The sequence below is a fragment of the Haliotis cracherodii genome, unplaced genomic scaffold (assembly GCF_022045235.1).
Source record: "Haliotis cracherodii isolate W230 unplaced genomic scaffold, xgHalCrac1.p SCAF_10, whole genome shotgun sequence".
NCBI lineage: Eukaryota > Metazoa > Mollusca > Gastropoda > Lepetellida > Haliotidae > Haliotis > Haliotis cracherodii.
The window spans coordinates 44,515,953-44,542,303 of NW_027266265.1; the positions used below are offsets into that span (position 1 = coordinate 44,515,953).

Here is a 26,351-nt window from a genome sequence, read left to right on the forward strand (position 1 = left end):
TCTAACGCTGTATGATTTGCAAACGTATCCTCTATAAAACACTTGAGGGTAGATAAAATCACTGTGCGGTGACTTGTTAGCAATGTTTGTTGGTGAAAGTACGATCATGACAACCAAATGCATATCTGCACATTATCCTTTCGGGTTTAACTTCTTTAGGAGGCATTTAGAAGTTGGAGTACCAAGTAAGGATAAGATGTATGGATGAACAACTTCTTTATTACAAGTAGGAGCGACGTTTCTGTGTTGGTTCTAACACTTATCAAGCAAGTGATGTACAGACTATGGTTGACAAGTATATATACCAGTGTTTATACAGTATAAACACTGCCTCCTGTCCGGTATATATATACGTCGCTCCTAATTGTAATATAGACGATGTTAATCCATATATCTTATCCTTATTTATTTTCCCATTTACTAGTGTCACGCAATATGTCACGTTCACACCCACGCAACCTGCAGTGTACGGAAGAAAGCGGAACTTGCCGATGAAATGGGAAGAGTTACGACTCTAGCCGAACACATTCGACCTCAGCAAATAACTTCCGGGTCAGAAACCAACGTGTTTCAGGTGACAGTAAACACGATGGAAGCGCCTCCAAAGACTTACGAGAATCAAGCCAGGGCATTGAATAACTTGGGTGAAAGCCTGTTAAAGACCCAACCTGAGTATTCAAGATACTGCATGTATGTCCTTGTTTTGTCTCGGCATCGTCTGCGAGTTGGTTTGTAATTATTATTAGCTACAGTGGCTGGTGATAGCTTTTGGCCTAATCACACACAGGAATTCGTAGCTGTACATAAACACGATAAGATAGCTTTGATTCAGACGCTCGATACGGCGCAGTTTTGTTTTTCTACCATATACCTACCTATTGATGCAAGTCCGTAAAAGGCATCTATCCGACTAACGGGATCGGATGGTCAGGCTCGTCTGTCGCTGACTTGTTTGATGCGTGTCGTCGTATCCCAAATTCGTGGATTGATGCTCATGATGTCAATCACTGGATTGTCTGGCCCAGACTCGATTATTTACAGACGCCGTCATATAGTGGGAATATTGCTGAGTGTGACATTAGACAACAAACAAACATGTACCGGTATGCTGTCATAAGGCGCACATATGTGGGTGTAACCAAGAAGATAAAACAAACTGTAATTTGCATGTGGTAGGCGACCTTCAGGTATCAGGAATGTTAGTTTGTTTGTTGTCTAACGCAGCGCTCGGCAATATTCCAGCAATATGATGACAGTCTGTAAGTAATCGAGTCTGGACCAGACAATCCAGGAATGAGAATATAGCACATATTTATGTAATACAAAATTAAAAAACAAATATAGAGGGTTCATTAGAATAAAAGTTTGGTAAAAAAAACAGAGTTGAAAGATTGTAAATTTCATGGTTTATGCTGACAGCATGAAATGATACAAAAGAAAAATCTGTGAGTATTATATACGACAGATATATTTTTTTCTGAATTTAATATCCCATAATTAAGGATGCATTCAACACACAAGTGTGTATTAAACACTAATAAATAAGTCTTGTGTACATTGATCAATCGGAAGGGGTGCTAATTGGGATTGTTCACTAGCCAATATGTTAGCAAATATCGCCATGTGTGCTTATTAGAGCGGGGCGCTTATTACATTGAATACAGTATTATGAAAACAAAGCCAGTAAAATGTTTCAACAACAATGACTTTGTTGTGAAACGTTTGTTATTGTTTTCAAGGAACATGTGGTATTAGGTTGACACAATCATTTACTGGTATACATGATACAGTCAACATTGATATATCTACAGTTGCAAAGTTATTAATATTTTTTCATAATAAATCTTTTCAAAGTAATGGCTACATTATTGTAATATTATTTTATAATGAAGTATATCTTTTGAGACATGCAAAAAGTTATTAAAATTTGAACCCACAATGTAGTGAGTGTGTTTATTAATCTAAATCATGAACCATATTAATGGTAATATGTATACACTTGTAGCCTGCCACGTCAATTATACTCCCTGTCCATAAGTGCTAATATCTCTACTATACAGAAACTGGGTTAAAGTTTCCCACATGGTGATAGGCTGGGCCCCGCCCCTTGTCGACAGGCAGACCCACTTTACGGAAATGGGTCCACGTATCACCGCATGTACCAATTCTTGTGCTGTAATCTTCATATGAATAGGGGGCATGGGTGGCCCAGTCATCTAAGGCGCCGGGATTCGCTGTGCAGAGTTGCGTCCCTTGGGCACGCCAGAAACCTATGATTGTGGGTTCGAATCCCGGTTCGCCCTGATAATGTTTCTAGGTTTGTGAGCACCATACCCGTGCTTATGGGTTTCACCGAAGTGGTAAACGTCTGAGACCTGCATCACTTCGGGTTTTCCTCCCACATTAAGCTGACACGCCGCGATATAACTGGAATACTGTTAAAAGCGGCATTAAACCAAACTCACTCACTCACTCATATGAATACCCCCTATTAGTTATATAGAGCAAAGACGTCTATATACATGATATACGTCTTTGTGTGGAGCAATGTATCCGTGTGTGGATGTCGTCTGTACCATATAGTGTATGTACCAACAAGGTTGAACTTTAGCACTACAGTTGCACCTTGAACATGTTGAACGATGATAACACATGATCTATAACTAGATATTCTGGAATTCCTCGTACATCTATTGTTATTCTGTTACTTTTCTGCAGAAGTGGGGTAGACTAGTGGTTGAATTGTTTGCTTTCCGAAGTGCCAGGTTATCTGTATCACAGTGAAGAAGAGAGAACACATATTTTATCATTGTGACTGTTGCCATAAATATGCCATACATTTTGTACTGTGGCCTGTGGCCTGTACTGTACTGAATAAAGAATTCAAGACTCCCCTCATGGGTACAATGTGTGCAGCCTATTTCTGTAAACCTCCTCCATGGTCTAGTGGTAGATTGTCCGCCCTGAGAGCGGAAGGTCCGTGGTTCGATCCCCAGCCGCGTCATACCAAAAGACGTTAAAAGATGGTACTTGTTGTTACCCTGTCTGGCGCTCAGCATTAAGGGGCTAAAACAAGTACTGGTTGGCTCAGAGTCAGTATACTGTGTCTGAGTGGGGTATTCATGTTAAACTGCGGCATGGTATCTCAGTGGGCTAGCACTATAAATCAGCATCAGCCCGGACAAGTATAAGCAGCCACACACACATACACGTACATCGCTATATAAGTGCAATAATCTTGGATGCAACGTTAAACCCCATTTCACCTCACCTCACCTCACCTATTTCTGTATCTACTCACTCACTCTACGCTTTCTGTAGTCTACGTATGTCTGTACTAATGGCATGTCAACTGCAGATGAAAACCTATTCTTATTACTGTTTCAGATTCAGAGCCAAGACTTTTAAAATGTCCAAAGGTAGGAACAATAACTTAGCTACCAATTTTGTCAACTTTGTTATTAGGATTTTGTGCATGGGAACCAAAACTATTTTAGGCCATTTAGCTGAAATATTGCTAAGTGCAACAACAGTTAAACAACAAACGAACAAAACCAAAGTAAAATACATTTATTTTTTAAACATTGAAATAGTGCAGCCAATGGGAGGAGTGCTGTGGATCTCAAATTGAATTGTGAAAAAGGTACATTGACTCAATTAACATCCGGCCTAGAATAGGTCTTCAGCAACCTATGCTTGCCGTATGGTTGTTGTAAGAAGCGACTAATGGGATCAGGTGGTCAGACTCACTGACTTGGTTGATTCATGTCATCGTATCCAATTTGCGTTGATCGATGCTCAAGATATCAATCACTGGATTGTCTGGTCCAGACTCCATTATTTTCAGACTGCTGGAATATTGCTGAGTGCGGAGTTAACCAACAAACAAACATACATGCAATATGCACATAAATGGTATGTAATCACAGGCTACATCATGTACATTCACACGGATCATCTTCCTGAGGCAAGGGAGTTATCTGACTACAAAAGTCAAGTTTCCACCCTTGCTGAACTTGGCTGGAATTATGGAGTTATATTTTGGTTGGACTAACGAGTCTACAAAATCGACATTCAGTTCATATACAGAATGTTCACTGCCGAGCGTATTTCGGTCGATTGTAGGATTTGCGGAGCCTGTGTATCGTCAAATGGGCATTGACACATATTTTAAAAATGTTTTCATGTTTTTAATCAAGGTGCTCACATGATTTAATGCATTTCGCGGGGTAAGACCAATTTTGTTACAATATAGATCTTGATTGTATCATTTTGAGTGGGTACCACCATTTTGTTTGAATCAAATGCGAGTGACAGAGGTAGAATCTGATTGGTATCTCAGTGGGATGGCACTGGAAAAACAGCATTAGTCTGGATTAAAACAAGCAGAGACACACATATGCATGCACATCAATATATAAGTGCCATACCGTTCATCTTGAACGTAACCCAATTTTACCTAACATGGTAAATCTTAGCACCCCCAATAGCAAGAGTACTGATACACAATCAGGGTTTCATAAGGACTTGGGAAAGTGGGGGTCAAGGAGACCCCCCGATAATTACTTTTAAGGGTCCTTATTGGCAGTATGAGGGTCCTGTAAAGTAATGAAATGTACTGTATATTTAGATAATTACTTTAGAGCCTGGAATGAATCAGTGATAATGTGGACACTGGTTATGATTGATGGAGGGGGCACGGGTGGCCCAGTCGTCTAAGGCGCCACGATTCGCTGTGCAGAGTTGCGTCCCTTGGGCACGCCAGAAACCTATGATTGTGGGTTCGAATCCCGGTTCGCCCCGATTATGTTTCTAGGTTTGTCAGCACCATACCCGTGCTCGTGGGTTTCACCAAAGTGGTAAATGTCTGAGACCTGCATCACTTCGGGCTTTCCTCCCACATTAAGCTGACACGCTGCGATATAACTGGAATACTGTTAAAAGCGGCGTTAAACCCAAATCACTCACTACGATTGAAGGACGAAATAACAGACACCCATAACTGCTCTTGATACGCTGTAGGTACAAGGAATATTATTGTGTGTCCCTCGGGAAGCAATATATTTTATTCTGCGTCCATTCTCTACATTTGTGCATTGCGTAAACCCCTGCACAATATTACAATACCCTGAAGAACTATAGATATAACTTGGGAAATACAGAATGTGTCAATATTATGATTAGCATGATTATGAGTGTCAGTGACTGAGAAGAAGGGAGGTGTATAAGGATTCAAGGGTCAAGTGATACAGGCTGTATCTAATGATCTATATATCTATTTATGAGTCAGTAACAGTTATATCAACATACACGATTATGATATCACACTTGTTGTCTTATTTATTGTCCTGATAGCCAAGATAATCACCATTTTGTTTGGACATTTTTATCTCAACCTTAAATGTTGACGTACTGAAAGATACAGAGTTCAAGGAGTAATCTAGAATCAGAATCTGAAAGGAGAGTCTCTAAATTTGGTGGTAAATATATTATTTTGGGTGCACAATTCATTGTAGATAGTAGGGATGGTTATTAACATTGGCAAGAAAATAACATAAAAAAATCGCTTCACCCGATATATTGAGCATGCAAAAATGAAATTGTGATACGTTGGAAAGAATGAACCTCAATTTACCGATATACCAATAATACCGCACATCCTTAGTGGATAGGTGTGGAAAAATTCAAAACTCGATTCAGACCTCCCACTACATGGATCTGGTGGTCAGACTTGATGACTTGGTTGATTGCATGTCGTCGTATACCAGTTGCGTGGATCGATGCTTATGTTATCAATCACTGGGTTGTGTGGTCCAGACTCGATTATTGTACATAGCTGGAATATCGATTCCAGCAGCATTAAACAAAAAAAAATAACAGAAGACAAATCTACCAATGGGTTTCTAACCTTTAGAAGATATTGGTTTTTTTAAAGAATAAAGCCTGGCAAAGAAAGTGTTATCAAGGTATTGCAATGCAGATGTATCATTTTGAGAAGTAAATTCATAATTGAACAATAGTGTCAATAACGATTCTAGAGGGACCATTAACGTGAGTAAGTTGAACCCGGAATGTACACACGATCAAGGTATTTGAACTTATGTTAACAAATCTTTACTGTATCTGTTCCCCATGGTTCAAGCAACCTATGTGGTTGTACGGGGTGACCAAATGGATAGTGTGGTCAGGCTCACTCACTTGGCTGATGGTAGTAGTGGGACAATACAATGATGCATTGGTGGATCGCGATTTGTTACTTCTTGACACAAGTATCGATCATAAACGCATACTGAGTAAAAAGTGTTGATTCTTACCTTAAATGAATTCTTTAATAAATGTTACACCTAACACTAATTATGAGTAATAAAAAAGTAATAAATAAATAATAAATGAGTAGTGGAAACATAAATATTTTCATCCATTGCACTATACTTAAAACTGCCAACTGTAAATCGTTAGTGTGCAAGCCATCCTGTCCATGAAAAAGATGGCTTATGCACCACAGATACCAGCACACGCACATATTGTGGTACATATTTGATCGTGAGCAAGGTATTGTGATACATATCGGATCTCACAGTTGGTGTATCGTCCCAGCCCTACTTGATGGCCAGTCATCGTACCCCGACAGCATGGTTCGATGTTCACAATATCAAACACTAGAATGTCTAGTCCCTATTTGATTATTTACAGGCCCCTGTCATATAGCTGGAATATTGCAGAGAGTGAATTTAAACAACAAACAAACATTTACGGAATTTGTAATTTGTTAAGGAGTCAAGCATCTCCCAATGCTCCTTAAAGGTCAACAACCAAGGACCTAGGACTCCAAACTAAGTGCCCTTGGCAAACAAATTTATGTTCAAATTCGTGATTTTTTAAAGTTCTTGTTTTCCCAAATTCTAAGGTATTTTAACAAGTAATTCCATACAAAAATTGTATTACAATGCATTAAGCCTCTTAATTGATTCTGTTATTTGTGAAATACAAGTCACCTCTGTCAAGCCATCACATTAGTTACATACCCGTGAAGACCCGGGGTAGACTAGGTCTTCAGCAACCCCTGCTTGCCGTAAAAGGCGACTATGCTTGTCATAAAAGGCGACAAACAGGATCGGGTGGTCAGGCTCGCTGACTTGGTTAATGCATGTCATTGATCCCAATTGTGAAGATCGATGCTCATGATGTCAATCACTGGACTGTCTGGTCTCGATTATTTACAGACCACCGTCATATAGCTGGAATATTGTGAAGTGCAGCGTTAAACAATAAACAAACAAAACAAACATTAGTGATATATTATCTTCCAAAGGAAAGGGAGTAAACTGACTATGAACTAGGCTGGTATTATGGAGTTATGTTTAGTCTGAACTAAGGAGTCTATGCATAGTCAAAATCGCGAAATGAAATCTACATCCGGTTGGTAAACTGCCATGCAGATTTCGGTAGATCGCAGGATTTGCAAAGCATGTGTACCGACAAATCGGCGTCAACATATATTTTCCATTTTTTTCATATTTTTAATCAAGGTGCTCACATGTTTTGATGCACTTCGTAAAGTAAGACCTCTTTTATTACAATAAAGATCTTATTTATCAATTGGATCGTCTTGACTGGGCGCCACCATTTTGTTTAAAGCAAATGCAAGTGACATGAGTGATATGCCTCGGAAAGATGGTTATGTAACTATATTAGCATGATTTGGGAAATTTTAGAATCCAATTTGGGATTTTTTACTAACATTTGCTACAGACTTGGGACTGAATATCGGACTGAGCAGGTCTAGATAAATCCCTGATATCTGACTGTTTCAGACCCCCCTCTCAACCCACACTGTCAGCTGTGCTGTACAATATTCACCAGCAACAACCATAAGGTGAGACTGGCTCCTAGGACGCCTCTGACGAAGAAGCTGAAGAAGTTGTTGGATCGATATGCACAACAGTCGACGTCCGCCTCTGCCTCCTCGTCGTTACACCCGACCCTCAGCAAGTGTCAGCTGAAGATGGTAAAGGGGTACCTCAACAGCAGGAATGTCCTGGTATGTAGCGTGTATCCCAGGGCATCAGAGTTAATAGGTCCATGTGCATCTCAAACTAGGTCAATAGTGATTTATGGACATCTTCTCGGGTTTTTTCTTTCAGTTTGAGGGGCAGTCGGGTAGCCTAGTGGTTAAAGCATCCGCATGTCACACCGAAGACCTGGGTTTGATTCCCGACATGGGTACAATGTGTGAAGCCCATTTCAGGTGTCCCCCGCCGTGATATTGCTGGAATATTGCTAAAAGCGGCGTAAAACCATACTCACTCACTCACTCACTCACTCTTTCAGTTTGTGCTGGTAATGTACGTACAGCGTTACTGACCAGGTTCGAGATGCAGGCATTGCTAATTATAACCACTGCAGATCTTAACCTGGTTAATTGTGACTACGGTAATAATCCTCATCACAAGAATGGCTTGTTCTCACAAGCAGCTATCTTTGTTAATTTGTAATCGCGATATTTTGTGATTTTATTTCAAATGATGAGGACTATAGACCAAAGAAGCAGCAACTTCACATGCTTGTTCGAATCCGCCACAGTAGCCTTTTATGTAGTGAAATAGGGGTGGTCGGGTAGCTTAGTGGTTAAAGCGTTTCCTCGTCATGACGAAAACCCGTGTTTGATTCCCGACATGGGTACAATGTGTGAAGCCTATTTCTGGTGTCCCCCGCCGTGATATTGCTGGAATATTGCTAAAGGCGGCATAAAACCATACTCACTATAGAGAAATATTATATTTTTTCTTATCCTGCATTACTCATTAATGCATCTATTACTTACCTTACGACAAATAAGACAGCGCTTCACGATCATCCTGGGTGAAAAAAAGAAGTGCTGTTTCCATCTCAGGTACATTTTTGCAGGAACCATAGCTGCTGTCATGTGACCGAATGGAAATCACACCAAATCACAAATAAGACAGCTCATGTGATGTAATGTCACATTTAATGGAACAGTTGCAACAAACTATTCATTTTATCATGAACAGATGAAGCCCAAACAATAGTGAGTGAGTGATTGAGGTTTTATGCGGGTTTTTTTTTCCAATATTCAAGCAGCGTCACTGCCGGGGACACCAGAAATGGTCTTAACACAATATACCCGTGTGTTAAATTGACCGAGGTCTTCGGCGTGATGAGCGAACATTCAACCACTTATGTAGCCAACTAGCTACGTGTGGGTAGACTTGGGTTAAATTCTCCATGTTAGCACAATGTGAATGGGGGCTGTCGGATAGCCTAGTGGTTAAACCCTTAGCTCGTCACACCGAAGACCTTGGTTCGATTCCCAACATGGGTACCATGTGTGAAGCCCATTTCTGGTGTCCCCTGCCGTGATATTGCTGGAATATTGCTCAAAGTGGCTTTAAACCATACTCACTCACTCACAATGTGTATGCCCTTTCAGGGTTATATTTAGTGCACTTGCCTTTGATGAAAGGTGGTGTAAAGCTACACTTGCTTGCTCACTCACTCACTCACTCAAGCACTCACTCACTCATTCACTGACTCACTCTCTCAAATAGGCAACTACAAGTGTTTTTTTCAAGTTGGTGGAAAGAGTAAATTAAGTTATGCAAACGGCCTGGCATGTAAACCATACGTCTTTCTGTTTCTGTGTACAAGCATGTCATGAAGTGCAGTCTGTGAGGGTTCTGGGTATATAGGTCCATGAGGCCTTCAGGTGGTACAGGTTGTCAGAGCAATCTTGAGATTGATGAAAGATGGGTAAAACCCTCCCTACTGGTCCCCATGTGATGTCAGATGTTCAACCCGTTTACTTCTATTGCAGACAGTGTCGTGTAACACGTGTGGTAAAACTACAAAGACAAAATGTCAGGGTCGCTCTGACCGTGTCAAACAGCTTTTGTCATGGCGAGAACCAATAGGTAAGTGGAGGATTGGATACAGTGTCTAAGGTGCTGCAGTTTGATGTGCAGAGTTATGTCCCTTTGCCAGAATCCTATGGTCAAGAGTTAAAAATAGGTCTTCAGCAACCCATGCTTTCTGTAAAAGGCGACTATTCTTGTCGTAAGAGGCAACTAACGGGACCGGGTGGTCAGGCTCGCTGACTTGGTTGATGCATGTCATCGTATCCCAATTGATTGGATCGATGCTCATGATGTCAATCACTAGATTGTCTGGTCCAGACTGAATTATTTACAGACTGCGTCATATGGCTGGAATATTGCTGATTGTGGTGATCAATAGCAAACAAAACAGAAACCTATATTTTTTACTTACCCTGCATTACTATGTCTGAGGATGCATTAAGGAGTAATGCCAGATAAGTTTTACAAATCTAAAATTTTAGATTTTAGATTTCACTAAATTATTTACTCATCCTGCATCACTCCTTAATGCATCCTTAGACGTAGTAATGCAGGATAAGTATACAAATGTAAAAACATATTTAGATTTTACTAAGATTGTGTGTTCCTGACTCACCCTGATTATGTTTCTTAACTTGTCAGTACCATAAGTTTGAATTTTGTAGAAATTGAAGAGAAAGAAGAATCTTTTACCAAGAAAAGAAAAAAGAAATCTAAGAAAGCATCAGTGTCGCCTCTCTCAGTGATCTCCCCTGATGAGTTTATTGGTGGCACTACCAACGGATCCAGTCGGCCAATCAGCATAGGTTCTGCCAAAACTAATTTGAAGAACAAAAATGTTGGTGCACCACTTGGCACAAGGTAGTCTTTAATCCCAGCTTTGCCACATTTGTGATTAGGCCAGTCATTTTCTTTTGGTTTACAGACCGCCTCCGTGGTCTAGTGGTAGAGCGTCCGCCCGGAGAGCGGAAGGTCCGGGGTTTGATCCCCGGCCGCTTCATTCCAAAAGACCTTAAAAGATGGTACTTGTTGTTACCCTGTCTGGCGCTCAGCATTAAGGGGCTAAAACAAGGACTGGTCGGCTCGAAGTCAGTATACTGTGTCTGAGTGGGGTATTCATGTTAAAACTGCAGGATGGTATCTCAGTGAGCTAGCACTATAAATCGGCATCAGTCTGGACTAGTACAAGCAGCCACACAAACACACACACGTACATGCACGTCGCTATATAAGTGTTATAATCTTGGACGCAACGTTAAACCCCATTTCACCTCACCTCACCTTTTGGTTTACATGTTAGGCCCACGAACTCAGGTCTGTAGGTCAAAAATAAAGTTGAAAAAATTCCAATTTCCAAATAATAATTATTTCCTCTTGCGATTCATCATTATTCTTTGTCTTTTGAAACTTTCAGACAAATTTCAACAGGTTTAAATTACATTATTTAAAATCATTTATTTGTATCAATAGCGATAGTGAATGATTTATTTTTTTCAAATTCTACTTATTTCTGGTCATTGGAATAAAAAGAACCATTGCTTTTATTTTATATATTTTTTTCACATTTTAATTTTTTGAGTCGGCGGATTCGTAAACCAAGTTGGCCTTACCAATAATACAGTTATTTTCATTACTCCACCATGTAATGTGTTCTTTGTACATATGAATTAAGTCTTTTTTGGAAGCATTCTTGGGTATTTCTATGGCAACTTCAACAGGCGGCCTATTCTCAAAGCTGTCATAGCTATTAAGACAAATCTTGGCAACTTACGAAACAAAATTTGCGTTCTTGTCATTCGTTTGCAAAATGTCTGAAATAATTTGTTAACAAAGTTAGGATAATAGGAGTCCACTGCTTAACCTTGGAAAAGAACAATGTTCAACTCAAACAACAACTTGTCTAAATGTTGCACAATGCTATATCATTCAACTAATGTTGCTTACAATATTTTATCATCCAAAACTGGCTCCCACAGGAGATATGGATTGGATTAGATCAAGCGATATCTACACTGTAGATATCGCTGCAATGAAATTACATCACAATGCTTTGCAGACCATTGTGACATCACTGGTTACCATGACGTTACAATCAAATGACATCAGTAATGGCTCTGCTACTGAAGCTGTTAGCAGTAATTTTTACACTGAAGACACTGCTAATTACTGTCTACAAATTGAAAAAGTTGGAAGAATGATGTTGGATGATAAATAAAATCTCACCCTCGTGTCTTTTGATATCAAATATATCAACACTTGTTGATAAAAGTGGCAAAAATCCTCGGCAAGCCTCGGAATTTTTCCACTTTTATCAACTCGTGTTGATATATTTAATATCAAAAGACACTTGGGTGAGATTCTCTATATTTCAAACTGTTGTGTGCGATAACTGTTATCCTGGGGCGAGTGAAAAATCACAAGGTCAAGTAAAAGGCCGTTGGACACTATGCTGGTTCATTAAATATGGAATTTTTTCTAAAATTTGTCGGAAAGTTTCAAAAGACAAAGAATAATGATGAATCGCAAGAGGAAATAATAATTATTTGGAAATTTCATGGTGATGCTGATTTTTATTTAGCATAGAATAAGGTCATTTGTGCATGTCTTTTGAGCATCTAGAATAAAACAAATCTTGACAAAAGTTTGCGAGTTGAAAATCACGTGTTTCATCCTTGATACTCACAACAATGAAATGAAAATAGAACTTTGTAAATATCCTGTATGTATGTTTCATTGTAATATGTTCAGGATTTCCTTGTGATATCCTTTAAGCTTAATCTATCTCCTGTAAACTGACACTATTTAGGAGCGGTTAAAGTGTTTGCTTGTCACACCAAAGACCTGGGTTCAATTCCCCACATGGGTACAATGTGTGAAGCCTATTTCTGGTGTCCCCACTGTGATATTGTTGGAATATTACTTAAAGCAGAGTAAAACCATACTCACTCACTCTCACGTCAAGGGAAACAGGACAAGAAATAACACCTCGAACAAACATCCTTTTGCTAGATTGGAGGAGGATATCCTGAGCATATCACAAGGAAAACATCTGTTCATACAGGATGTCCAACCATTGCGACATGGTTCATGCGATGCTCCCTGAGAGACAAATTTATAATTTGGGAAGGAATGTCATGGGAATCAACCTACCTAGACTGCAAACTGACCTTATATATATTATGCATTTTTTACACAACACTGAAGAAAAATCTTTTTCCTTTATCATTCGTAATAAAAAAATTCATTCATGGATTAAATGATTTTCAAACAGCATGCCATCCATCTATTCATAATTGACAAGGTGCTACATATATTTCATACGTTGAACTCAGAGTCAAAGGGAAACCACTCTCAGCCTCTAAAGAAATGCACTTGATAGAAAAGGTCACAGTGATAGCATGCAAACACACTGCTTGTGTCTCAACTTAAATAAACGAAAAAGTGAGGTCCGACCCTGTCATATTTTTTGTCATAAACTTTTGATAACTTAAAGCTAAGACAGCTTCAAAAATAGACACAGCCAAGATTTATTTTGCTACAACACTTTTACATCATTCTTAGCGCTAAGACAGTTTCCAGAACAGACTTAGCCAAAATTTGTTTCACTACGACACCTTTGCATCAGTCAATCTTTGCGCTTAGAAAGTTTTGTGATTAGACTTAGCCAAGAATGATTATGCTATGACGCCTTTACGTCAATCTTAGCACTGAGATGGCTTCGAGAATAGACTTAACAGAGCTACGATCACTTTATGTCAAACTTAGCGTTAAGACAGCTTCGTTAATTGGCTGCAAGGGCTTTATTCTGGAAGTGGTAGCCTCCACATCGCAGACGATCCTCACATACAGACATAAACATTTTAGAGACGAAATTTGTGTGTGCTTAGTCTGACAATTCAGTTTACTTCACCTCCCACCCAACAATTATTTACTATTTCAAAGATAAAAGTATGAATAGTAAACTAAACAAACTTACACGGTTAAATTAATAACATACAGTCACTGGGATCCAGTACAATTAAGGTAATTTGAGTAAAATCCCCTTTTGAAAGTTGTTTTAAAATATTTTTAAAATGTTTTCCAGCACACCAATAACAACTCCAGACAGTAGAAAAGAAGACGGATCCTTGTCTCAGGTTACAAAATCCTCCGATTTGAAGAAAAAGGACTGCCAGCAGGCCCCTAGGACAAACAAATCCTCCCCTGTGTTAGCCTTGCTGGAGTCCATGGGGGTCAAGTCGGGGGGCGTCGCCAAGAAGAAGAAGAAGGGAAGAGACAAGCATCAACAGCTGGAGAAGATGCTCAAGGAACAGAAGTCAGCTAAACCCCCGACACAGCAGAAAAACAGTCTGGCAGATTTCCTCTCACAAATGACATACTGAAGATTTTTGTACTTGTTTCCATGCTGCTAATGTTGACATACAGGTGTGACTGTAGAGGTTCAGTTCAGCATTAGATTCAAATACAGAAAATTGTTATCACTTGAAATAATGGAGTAACATTTCGAGGGGTTAGTGCCAGAACACATTATCTTGTAAAATAATAAAATTGACTTTATGACTTTCAAAACATTGTATGACCATATATAATCCTACGCCAAAATATCTATGTACTATATTGTATATTTCAAAAGATATTCAACAAGACATAAACAACTTATCACTTAACTCTGTTCTCGTGTTGCGCCAGGATGTTCTATACTAAAATACTACATGCTGGTATACACAACATTAAAGTTTTCACTCAATTCTATTAAGCCAGAAAAACGTATCGAGAATTGACACATTCTAGCACTCTGATATAGGCTTCAGACTCCTTTAATTGGAGAGCCGTAACAACTGATAAGCATTTGAGAGGTGCTGGCTTTTTGTGTTTACGATTAGAGATAGCGCTCCCCCGCACCAGATGATGTTAACTGGTGCTAGCCTTCTATGGCCCAGGATGTTTATATCTGATCCCCGGGCCAAATTCCAGTCAGCTTATACTAATGGTCATTACTTGGTCCTGGCGTCGAAGATAAACCCCACTACACAAACGTCTTACAACGGAAATATCATAGTCCAAATTATTTTCATCAACATAAATACGTTTAAGGTGAGTAAAACTGTAAATTTAATTAAATTATCTGTTATTTTACTAATTTTTGAATATTGATCTCTTATATTGTTATAAAGTTACGACGCAACAACACGTCTGATGATTTATATAACGGATTTTTATGTTTAAGTCATTATCAAATGAGTGTTCGTTAACTTTTAGTGTGTTCTTGGATGTTTTCAGATAATCGCAGAGAATTTTTTGTTAATTTTGCTATAAAATAGTATGTAAATGACATGGGTGAGACTTGTGTTTTTAACATAAACATCTTTCATAAACACAAGTAAAGTTTACATAAGAGTAAATATATGATACATGAAGTTAGATTGTAAATTGAGAAATAATGTCACATACACAAATATTTCAAGACCAGTGCTATGTATTGTTTTCTTATGTTTTTTGTTTTCTTTCTATAGGCATTGGAAAATGAGTGAGTTTGATTCTGACTTCGAAGATCAAGACATTTTGGAAGCTTGCAATATTATTGAGAACAATCAGATATTACACCATATTGTGCCACAACCACCCACCAACATGGAACCGAATCCGCTACCAACCACTGACAACCCAGTTCCATTGACGGCAACCAACATGGATGCTTATCAGCTTCCAACCACTGACAACCCAGTTCCATTGACGGCAACCAACATGGATGCTTATCAGCTTCCAACCACTGACAACCCAGATCCATTGACGGCAACCAACATGGATGTTAATCAGCTACCAACCATTCACAACGCAGATCCTTTGTCAGCAACCAGCGTGTATGCTAATCAGCTACCAACCACTGACAACCCAGTTCCATTGACGGCAACCAACATGGATGCTAATCAGCTACCAACCACTGACAACCCAGTTCCATTGACGGCAACCAACATGGAACCGAATCCGCTACCAACCACTGACAACCAAATTCCATTGACGGCAATCAACATGGATGCTAATCAGCTACCAACCACTGACAACCCAGTTCCATTGACGGCAACCAACATGGATGCTAATCAGCTACCAACCACTGACAACCCAGTTCCATTGACGGCAACCAACATGGAACCGAATCCGCTACCAACCAATGACAACGCAGATCCATTGACGGCAACCAGCATGGATGCTAATCAGCTACCAACCACTGACAACCCAGATCCATTGACGGCAACCAACATGGAATCGAATCCGCTACCAACCACTGACAACCCATATCCATTGACGGCAACCAACATGGATGCTCATCAGCTACCAACAACTGACAACACAGTTCCATTGACGGCAACGAGCATGGAACCAAATCCACAACCAACCACTGACAACCCAGATCCATTGGCGGCAACCAACATGGAAGCTAATCAGTTACCAAACACTGACAACCCAGATCCATTGGCGGCAACCAGCATGGAAGCTAATCAATTACCAACCACTGACAACGCAGATCCATTGGCGGCAACCAGCATGGAAGCTAATCAATTACCAACCACTGACAACCCATATCCATTGGCGGCAACCAGCATGGAAGCTAATCAATTACCAACCACTGACAACGCAGATCCATTGACGGCAACCAACATGGAAACTGATCAGCTACCAACCACTGACAGCGCAGATCCATTGACGGCAACCAACATGGATGCTAATCAGGTACAAACTACTGACAACACAGATCCTTTGTCGGCAACGCATACGAAAGCCCCTCAAGACTACATAGAGCCACGTTCCAGTAATACCAGTGAGGGAGGAAATGAAAATGAATTTGACAGCTCTGATGACGAACCTTTAATTTATTTGGGGAAATATAGACATACACATGTTGAAAGTAGCATCGAAACATCATCAGAAGAGTACCTTCCGAATGAAGAAGATTTATGCTCGTCTGACACCACTGAATCGGAAACAGAATTGACAATACCAAATCAGAAGAATATTGTTCATAGCAAATTTCATGAAAGGTCAAGTGGGGAATTGGAGGAAACTGTTGTTCTGAAGACATTACATGAAAGTCATACCAACTACATGTATGAATCTCAAATGAAAAAGTTTCACACGGAGAGATTAGAACAGCTTCTGCATTGTAATGGATACAAGTTACTGAAGGTACCGGCTGATGGAAATTGCTTTTTTAAGGCTTCTGCACTTCAACTTAATGTGAGTGAATGTGAACTGAGGAAACAACTGTGTGATCATCTTGATGATAATATCATCACTTATTCTGATTTCTATGCTGAAGTGGAGGAAAACAACCTGGAAACATGGCAAAGTTATTCACTGGAAGTGGAACATCTTCGCAGGAATGGATATTTCACCAATAAGGTTGCTGATTTCCTGCCATTAGCACTTGCTAACTGGTCAGGTCGTGGTGTCCGTATTTTCTCCAGCAAGGCATCAACTCCTGTAATTGATGTCCAACCTACAATTCGTCAACAATGCACTGAGAGAAGAATAATCCTCGCATTTACATCCATAAAAGGTATTGAAGATCATTATGATGCATGCACACCACTGGCTAACCATTTGTCAAACACAATGATAGAAAATAACATCACAAAATCTTCTCAGTACTCAAGTACTCAACATGAAACAACAGAAGCATGTGCTTCTAGAGCTACCTGTCCTGGAACGTCCAAATCAGCTGCAAGTTGTCTCCAGTCGATCAGCATCTCTGATGTTTCTTGTCCTGCTGTAAATGAACGCAACCATGTAATGCCAGAAGGTCCTGTGATCAGTTCAAATACTTCAAGTCCAGTTCCAGTATCTTCACAGCATGGTGACGACACAGTGTCATCAGGTAATACAGCATCAACCCCAAACAAACAGAACCCAACTCGATCTGCAACTCCAAGAAAGTCGGCAGCCTTCCATACACCTCCTAGAAAGGTGCTGTTTAGAAAGAGACGTGCGACGCCCGAGACATGGTTAAAAAATCAAAGGAAACACCTGAGATTAGGTGGAATGGAATATGTGAACCAGCAAGGGAAGACCATGAAAGGAAAATCGGTTAAAGCAGTCGACTGCTCAAAATGTAGATATAAGTGCACCCAGAAGATCCCCGAAGAAGCTCAACACAGTATATTTAAAGCATTTAGAAGCTTGGCATCATATGAAAGGCAAAAGGATTTTGTTTGTTCCAACACTGATGAAAAGAAAACCCGTACATACCTGGATGACAGTGAAAAAAAGGTGGAAAAGAAACGCCAAGTCTATCGGGCATTTAATCTACAGTGGGAAGGAACAAGACATCTTGTTTGCAAGAAGTTTTTCATGAAGACACTTGACATTGGGGAGTCATATATCAGCCATGCCTTACAGCACAAGAGCCAGGGAACCTTTGGGAGCACAGAACATCGCGGTAGACATAAGCCACACAATAAAACTGCTAGTGATCGCTTGACAAAAGTAAGGGAACACATCGAGTCATTTCCTAAGATGGATGCCCACTACACAAGAAAAGATACAAACAGGCAATTTTTAGGACCAGAATTGAATATTAAAAAGATGTATGATCTTTATAAGGAAAGGTGTGCTGCAGACAACAAAGAACCAGTGTCCTCATCACTCTACAGAAACGTCTTCAATAAAGAATATAATTTTTCTTTCCATGTACCAAAGAAGGACCAGTGTTCGCTTTGTCAGCAATATTACAGAGAAAGAGACACTGGTTGCCTGACAGAACAATTAACAAAGGATTTCAATGAACACCAAGCCAGAAAAATCAGAGCTCGAGAGGCAAAGATTAAGGACAAAGCACTTGCCTTGACAGAATCCTCTGTCTTTGTTGGAACATTTGACCTTGAGGCAGTATTGTACACGCCATGTTCGCTAGTTAGCGAAATTTTCTATATGAGAAAACTGAATTGTGCCCAGAGAGGTTCATGCGAAATTGCATCATGTTTACAAATACAGTTGAAAGCAATGCCTCCTAACATCAACCATGTTATCCTGTATTCAGATACATGCACAGGGCAGAATAGGAACCAATATGTTGCTGCTTCCCTACTTCATGCTGTCACTACCACTGACCACATTGATGTCATTGACCATAAATTCTTGGAGCCAGGACACACCCAAATGGAGTGCGATGCAATTCACTCCAGTATTGAATTCGCCAAAAAGAAGACAAGTATTTTTGTTCCCAGCCAGTGGGATACTGTTATCAGAATGGCAAGAAGGAAGGACCCCTATCTCGTTATTCCAATCAAACACACGGATGTAATGGACTTCAAGAAATTGGCACATCAAAGACTGAAAAATACTAAAGTGGACACGGATGGTGGTAGAGTTAACTGGCTAAATGTTCGCTGGCTGCGGTTTATGAAGACTAGCCCTGACAGCGTTTACTTCAAAACTGAACACAATGATGAGCAGTTCAGAGAAATCAAGGTTACAGCACGCAGTAGACGAGGAAGACCTCTGAACACAACCAACTCCCTTACTTGTAGATACACTGGGAAGCAAGAAATATCACATGCGAAGAAGAAAGACTTGTTATCTCTTTGTAGATCTGGCATTATTCCAAGCGAATATCATGAGTACTACAAAGCTCTCCCAACTGGTAACAGACCTGATTGTCTACCGGTACCAGATGCTATGGAGGAAGACTATGACACAGACATTGCATAATATGATGTGTGACTGTGATGCTGTGTTCATTATCGCACTAATATAGCTATGTGTGAGTACGCGCGTGCGTGCGTAAGTGCGTGTGAATGCACTAGTCCGGACTAATGCCAATATTATTGTGCCAGCCCGCTGAGATACTGTGCCGCAGTTAAACATGAATACCCGACTCAGATTTGTGGAAGTCTGACATTTCTGAAATGCTGATCCTGGCTATATTATATCTGACAAGTTCCTGCATTACTTCCTTATTAATTTCCTTTTTAGTGAGCCACAACAATCGCGTGAATGTTCAAGCTAAGAATTCCATTTACTGTTAGGAACGTAAAATGATTGTAACCACATTAAAATGTCTTATGACAGCTAGGTTGGATATCCGAATACAATCTGAGATAACTGATCTTAAGAATTGCAGTATTTGTATGTTCATAAATTGACTTTGAATGAAGCTCAGCTGGAAAAAGTATTATATTTTTTTGTGAATACTGCGAGTTATGGCACCATTTTGAAAATTGAACGTTGGGTACAGATCTTTCTATCTATTTATCTATCACTCTTTACATATTATATACTGGTATATAGATAATAAGCTAAATATGTACCCACTGTTTCATAAAAGAATATATATTTACATAAACAAATAATTGCTCAAAGGTTTTAAAAGGATCTTCTATTCATCTATAATTTATAGAATAACGTTTCTCCGTTAACTTTGTGTGACACATTTACACTCATTAGCATTACAGCCTGACATTAACTTAATTTTGCATACTAATTAGCTTTTTAGTTTTGAAACAAACAATGCAATGTAAATGTAAATGTACAGCATTTAATAAAATGAACAATGTTTGGTAAAGGCAACACTGACATTACTTTAGTTATTTTAGGCAATGCCAGATAATCGTTAAAGCTGGTAAGTGATTATAACCACGTGTTTGTAGCAAGCGATGCTTTAGAGTGTCAGCTTACACCAGGATAATGGTATCAGCCTGTGTGTCACGCAGACTCTGAGGTTGAGCCATTACCAACTGTCGGGAGATAAGCTGTTATTGCTATTAATTGGCTTGCTCATTGAGAAAGTTTCTGAAGCATAAACGTATGTCCTGTGTTTGGGGTAATTTGACGCAAGCAGAAATGTTATCATTTATCAGGGCCACAATGTATCACTTCTGTTTACAAGGATCTGGGCCTCACATTTCCCCTTTCCTGTATAATGTTTATGCTGCCAGATGGAGTTGCCTTTATTAACTTTGCTTTGGCTGAAAGTCTAGCTGAATTTCTTTGGGAAAGAGATATGCCAGAACATCGTATATATTTCAGGTTATCTTTATTACATGTTAATATCAATGTTATGTTGAAAAAACAAGATATACTGTTTGGCACACTTAATGACAATGGCTGGAGACAATATTGCTAATAAAACTTCAAGTGGTGCTTTTTAGCACCATTTCAAACTTTTGAAGTGGGATTTCTCACATCTAGGGAAAATGGAGATAAGTGGTTCTGGCACTAACCCCTCGATTTATGAGAACAAATGGATCTCGAGTAATAATTGGGATATGGGTGGCCCAGTCATCAGAGTACCGTCCCTGGGCATATCTTAGATCATGGGTTCGAATTTTGATTTGCTCCAATTACGTTTCTAGGTATGTCAGCACCATACCCATGCTCGTGGGTTTCCCCAAAGTGGTAAGTGTCTAAGACCTGCATCACTTCGGGCTTTCCTCCCACATTAAGCTGACACGCCCTGATATATCTGGAATACTGTCAGAGGCTGTGGTAAACCCAACACACTCACTCGCTCAAGATTCCGGGGTAGAAAAGGTCTTCAGCAACCCATGCTTGCCGTAAAAGGCGACTATGCTTGTCGTAAAAGGCGACTAACGGGATTGGGTAGTCAGGCTCGCTGACTTGGTTGATCCATGTCATTGATCCCAATTGCGTGGATCGATGCTCATGATATTAATCAGTGGATTGTTTGGTCCAGACTCGATTATTTACAGACCGCCGTCATATAGCTGGAATATTGCTGAGTCAGGCGTTAAACAACAAACTACAAACAAACTACACTCGTGCAAGTGAAATACTGAGATATTCAGATACTTTGAGACGTATACACACTGCAATTTGAATTATGATAATGTAGATGCACATTTAACTGAAACCCACCATGCTGATTATGCAATATTATTGTTAAGAGTATTTCATGTTATTCTATCTCACATGCTACACACGGGTCTTGTTATTTGGTGTATTAAATATATGATTGTTACCACTGTCACTTATTCTGTTCTCTTCATTCTTCTGTTGTGTGGAAAATATTATGTATACAGACCAGAACTTGCATGTCTTCATCTGTTGTTTACCAACAGTGAGAAACTGGACAATAGAAGCTGGGTTGGGATCTCCTGTGTGTGGGCGTGTGTGAGAGAGCTAACCCATGAAGATCCGCATTTGAATAGGTCTTCAACAACCCATGTTTACCATAAAAGGTGACTGCTTGTGTTAAGAGGTGACTAATAGGATGGGTGGTCAGGCTTGCTGACTTGGTGGATGTATGTCATCGTATCCCAATTGGTGGATCGATGCTCATGATATCAATCACTGGATTGTCTGGTCCAGACTTGAATATTGTTGAGTGCGGTGTTAAATAACAAACAAACAACAAGCGAGTTAGTGAGAGGTAAAGATTGTACCCTGATGAGGTACCTGCACAATTATGGGTGTTTTGAGGTGAAAAAAGAGCCGATAAAATTATTTGAAAGCCTTGTGGTTACTCACATTGTATCCCAATTGGTGAAAAAAGAGCTGATAAAATTATTTACTCGTTCATTCATATGAATAAAAAGGGATTCAGCGGCATATCATTCATGGATGACATGATGTTCATGTCAGATTTGACCCTTGAAAATCTGGGTTAGAATAATTCTTCAGCAACCCATGCTTGCCATAAAAGGCAAGTATGCTTATCTAAGAGAGGACTAACAGGATCAGGTAGTCAGGCTCGCTGACTTGGTCTTGCATGTCCCTGTATCTCAACTGCGTTGATCGATGCTCATGATATCAATCACTGGATTGTCTGGTCCAGATTCGAATATTGCTGAGTGCTGTGTTAAATAACAAACAAAACAACAATAATAATTCATAAATTGTTTGATTAACTTAACGACACTGTGTCCCGAAATAATGTTCCAACATTTGTGCATCTGTCGTGTCACCATTTGCTTTGATGAATTGTGACCTTGATTCACCCAAAAAGCACGCCGGATTACAGATAACTTATCTTTATCATATAATGGGCAGGTTTCTCGGCAGAATAAAGCCAACAGATAAAAAGGATATCCGTTGGGGTCATATGCGGAATCACCACTGCGCGGGAGTGTGGTGTATTTATAAACACTCCCTACTTGACCTTTGATATTTGTATCTCTATCCGCAAAGGCTCGCTAAACACAATGTTAATTCCTAATACAGGGTATATACCATCCCCAAACACACTCGCGTGATAACCTCAATAAATTGTGATTTAAGCAAACAGGTGAGGTGAAATGGGGTTTAACGTCGCGTCCAAGATTATTGCACTTATACAGCGACGTGCATGTACGTGTGTGTATTTTTGTGGTTGCTTGTACTAGGCTGGACTGATGCCGATTTATAGTGCTAGCTCACTGAGATACCATGCCGCAGTTTAACATGAATACCCCACTCAGACACAGTATACTGACTCCTAGCCGACCAGTCCTTGTTTTAGCCCCTTCATGCCGAGCGCCAGACAGGGTAACAACAAGTACCATCTTTTAACGTCTTTTGGTATGACGCGTCCGGGCATCGAACCCCGGACCTTCCGCTCTCCGGGCGGACGCTCTACCACTAGACCACGGAGGCGGTCTCTTTAGGCAAACAGACATGATACATGTATTTATTTAACACTGCAGTCACTTGGTCAGTTGCTCATAATAGCAATCACTGATTTGTCTGGTCAGGATTACTTATAGTCTGCCTGCCAGTCCAGTGTTAAGAGACAAAAAAAAACAGTGTTGACTCATCTTAAATGGTTATTTTAAGGAAAAATGACCTCTGTGCTCATGAAATCGATCCTCTCACAGTGAATGCGTGTGTATGTGTGCCGTTTCTCGTTCATACAAAGCTCAAGTGTCAAGCGCTGACTCACCAGAAAGTGACCCGAATCCAACTCGATTGCACAACATCTCGGTGTTTTGTGTTTAATCTAGCCTGCCACACAGACACAGGAACAAATATATCCAATACAGCCCATGTCTATAATATTTGGCAAGTCCAGATTACTGCAGTATCAGTATCTGAAAATGAAGAGCCTAAGGGATACTTTTTATTATTTTTCATAACTATAATAATCTAACAACTGTTTTTATCTGTAAAATATGTTTCAGAGATTAGATGTCAGTCTATGTTTGATCATGCCCGGGCCACACGTCCGAGTACATGCAGTTCTCAGTGCAGAATTAAGCCAATCCTGTGTAGTCATACTTCATAGGGGCAGTTGGGTAGTCTAGTGGTCCAAGTGAAAGCTTGTCAGGCCGGAGAGTCGAGGTCAATTCCCCACAAGGACACAGTGGTGAAGCCTATTTCTGGTGTGACTCCGGAATGATATGGCAGGGAATACACCCGAGTCGCGTAAAACTTGACTCACTCACTATTTAGGTGCCCATTCTTTTTAATATTACTGAAATATACTCATAAAATGTACTGACTCACCATGTCAGGAACCATACTCCTCTATTACCCATAACATTTGAAGGGTTAAGTATAATAACTTTTCGACATTCCCACATTCAGCGATTCTCAAAGATGAATGGTTAGTAGAATGACCTCATACTTCTGCACTGAAGATAACAATATAACAGAACGTGAAATCACCCGGGTCTTCGGCGTGACGAGCGAACGCTTTAACCACAAGGCTACCCGACCGCCCCTTGCCGGAAGCGAAAGAATGCACACTGCTCATGGTCAAATAACGAACATGGCGCTTTTCGAAACGAACAGTCTCGATTGACGAGTTAAATGTGAAATTTACAGTTTTTAACGAAACATTTCAAGAGAATAATAAAAGGCATGAAGCGACATTATTTTGCCTTGTCAATGTGCAACTAACGTAAAAAAAGAAGTCAACAGTTTGTGTACGTGCCAGACACTTACGATAAAGGAAGACAATTTGCTGGGAGGTAGCTCTTGTATGACAATAGTTCCGTCAAAGTGTTATGGTCACTGCAATGGAAATATATCTTTTCTCAGCATCAGAAAACTCAGTCTTTCACCCCGAAGTATATAATAAAACACGCAAACCATTGTTTGATATTGTGAGCAATGATTCAAGCCATCGGTTTACGGTGAAACAATCAGCTAAGTCATCGAGCCTGACAACCCGATCCAGTTAGTCGCCTCTTAAGACCAACATAGATGCCTGGGGACTTTTTTTAACCTAGAATCCACATTTGGAACCCTTCCTAAAATGACGATGGATACTGACCTGCCAGGCAAAGACATGTGTACACTTGAAACCTGGATTTGACGCCCCCCCCGCCCCCCCCCCCCCCCCCCCCCCCCCCCCCAAAAAAAAAAAGAAAAAATACAAACATCATCAAACCTTTAGTAGGCTGAAAACGGTCGCATAAACACTGCAAGCTTAGTATCGTATTTCCTCTATTAGACGCCGGTATCTAATAGACGCCGGCCTCTAATAGAAGCCGGGTCAATTGTTCAGTGCAAAAAATAGAAGCCGGGCCTCTAATAGACGCCGGGTCGATCAATTGATACAATTAATGACCCCTTTTTGGGACCTAAATTACATAATGATAGTGAAATTGGGGTATTAATAGAAGCCGGGCCTCCAATAGACGCCGGGCCTCTAATTGACGCCGGATCAAAGGCTTGTCCGAAATAAATAGAAGCCCGGGCGTCTAATAGAGAAAATACGGTATTGAAAACATCTGTGATACCCGTATCAAATACATCACCATCGAATAACCATTTCTTGTTCGTTTCATATTTAGCCACCATCAGCAATGGGTGTATACTTTCTTTTGCCCGGCAGGGGATGTGACGTTAAAGTCTACACAAACTAACATTGACAGAATTGTGAAAAGCGAGACTTCTTGGAAATATTTACTCTTTGCATTGGTTACGACTCACTCTTAATCCGGACTAAGAAAGACACGTGCACGACTGATGACCCGTGAAGATCCGGGAAGGAACAGGTCTTCAGCAACCCATGCTTTTCGTAAAAGGCGACTATGCTTGTCGTAACAGCCTTGTCGGGATCGGGTGGTCAGACTCGCTGACGATTCTGTGTGGAACGATGCTCATGATATCAATCACTGGATTGTCTGGACAGGATTATTTACAAACCGCTGTCATATATCTCAGTGAGCTAGCACTATAAATCGGCATCAGTCCGACTAGTACAAGCAGACACACACATGTGCATGCACGTCGCTATATAAGTGCAATAATCTTGAACGCGTCGTTAAACCCCATTTCACCTCACCTCACCTTTTGGTTTACATGTTAGGCCCACGAACTCAGGTCTGTAGGTCAAAAATAAGGTTGAAAAAAAAAAAAAAATGTTTCCAAATAATAAGTATTTCCTCTTGCGATTCGTCATTATTCTTTGTCTTTTGAAACTTTCAGACAAATTTCAACAGGTTTAAATTACAGTATTTAAAATCATTTATTCGTATCAATAGAGATAGTTAATGATTTATTTTTTTCAAATTTTATTTATTTCTGGTCAGTGGA

The 26,351-nt window shown here is 40.0% G+C and overlaps 1 protein-coding gene across 2 annotated transcripts in view; it reads left to right on the forward strand.

Moving 5' to 3' along the window:
* Nucleotides 1-567: 567 nt before the first annotated feature.
* The window catches only part of LOC139451127 (UPF0711 protein C18orf21-like), a 29,040-nt gene continuing 3,256 nt past the window's right edge, over nucleotides 568-26,351 (forward strand). The window contains exons 1-6 of one of the 2 annotated variants that reach the window (XM_071232926.1): nucleotides 568-690; nucleotides 3,388-3,419; nucleotides 7,815-8,041; nucleotides 9,836-9,932; nucleotides 10,541-10,736; nucleotides 13,960-14,365. In XM_071232926.1, the coding sequence (XP_071089027.1) occupies nucleotides 590-690; nucleotides 3,388-3,419; nucleotides 7,815-8,041; nucleotides 9,836-9,932; nucleotides 10,541-10,736; nucleotides 13,960-14,257 (951 nt within the window). In that variant the 5' untranslated portion in view covers nucleotides 568-589 and the 3' untranslated portion in view covers nucleotides 14,258-14,365. Of the gene's footprint in view, nucleotides 691-3,387; nucleotides 3,420-7,814; nucleotides 8,042-9,835; nucleotides 9,933-10,540; nucleotides 10,737-13,959; nucleotides 14,366-26,351 lie in introns of those variants that run through there. The other variant, XM_071232934.1, reaches the window with a different exon arrangement.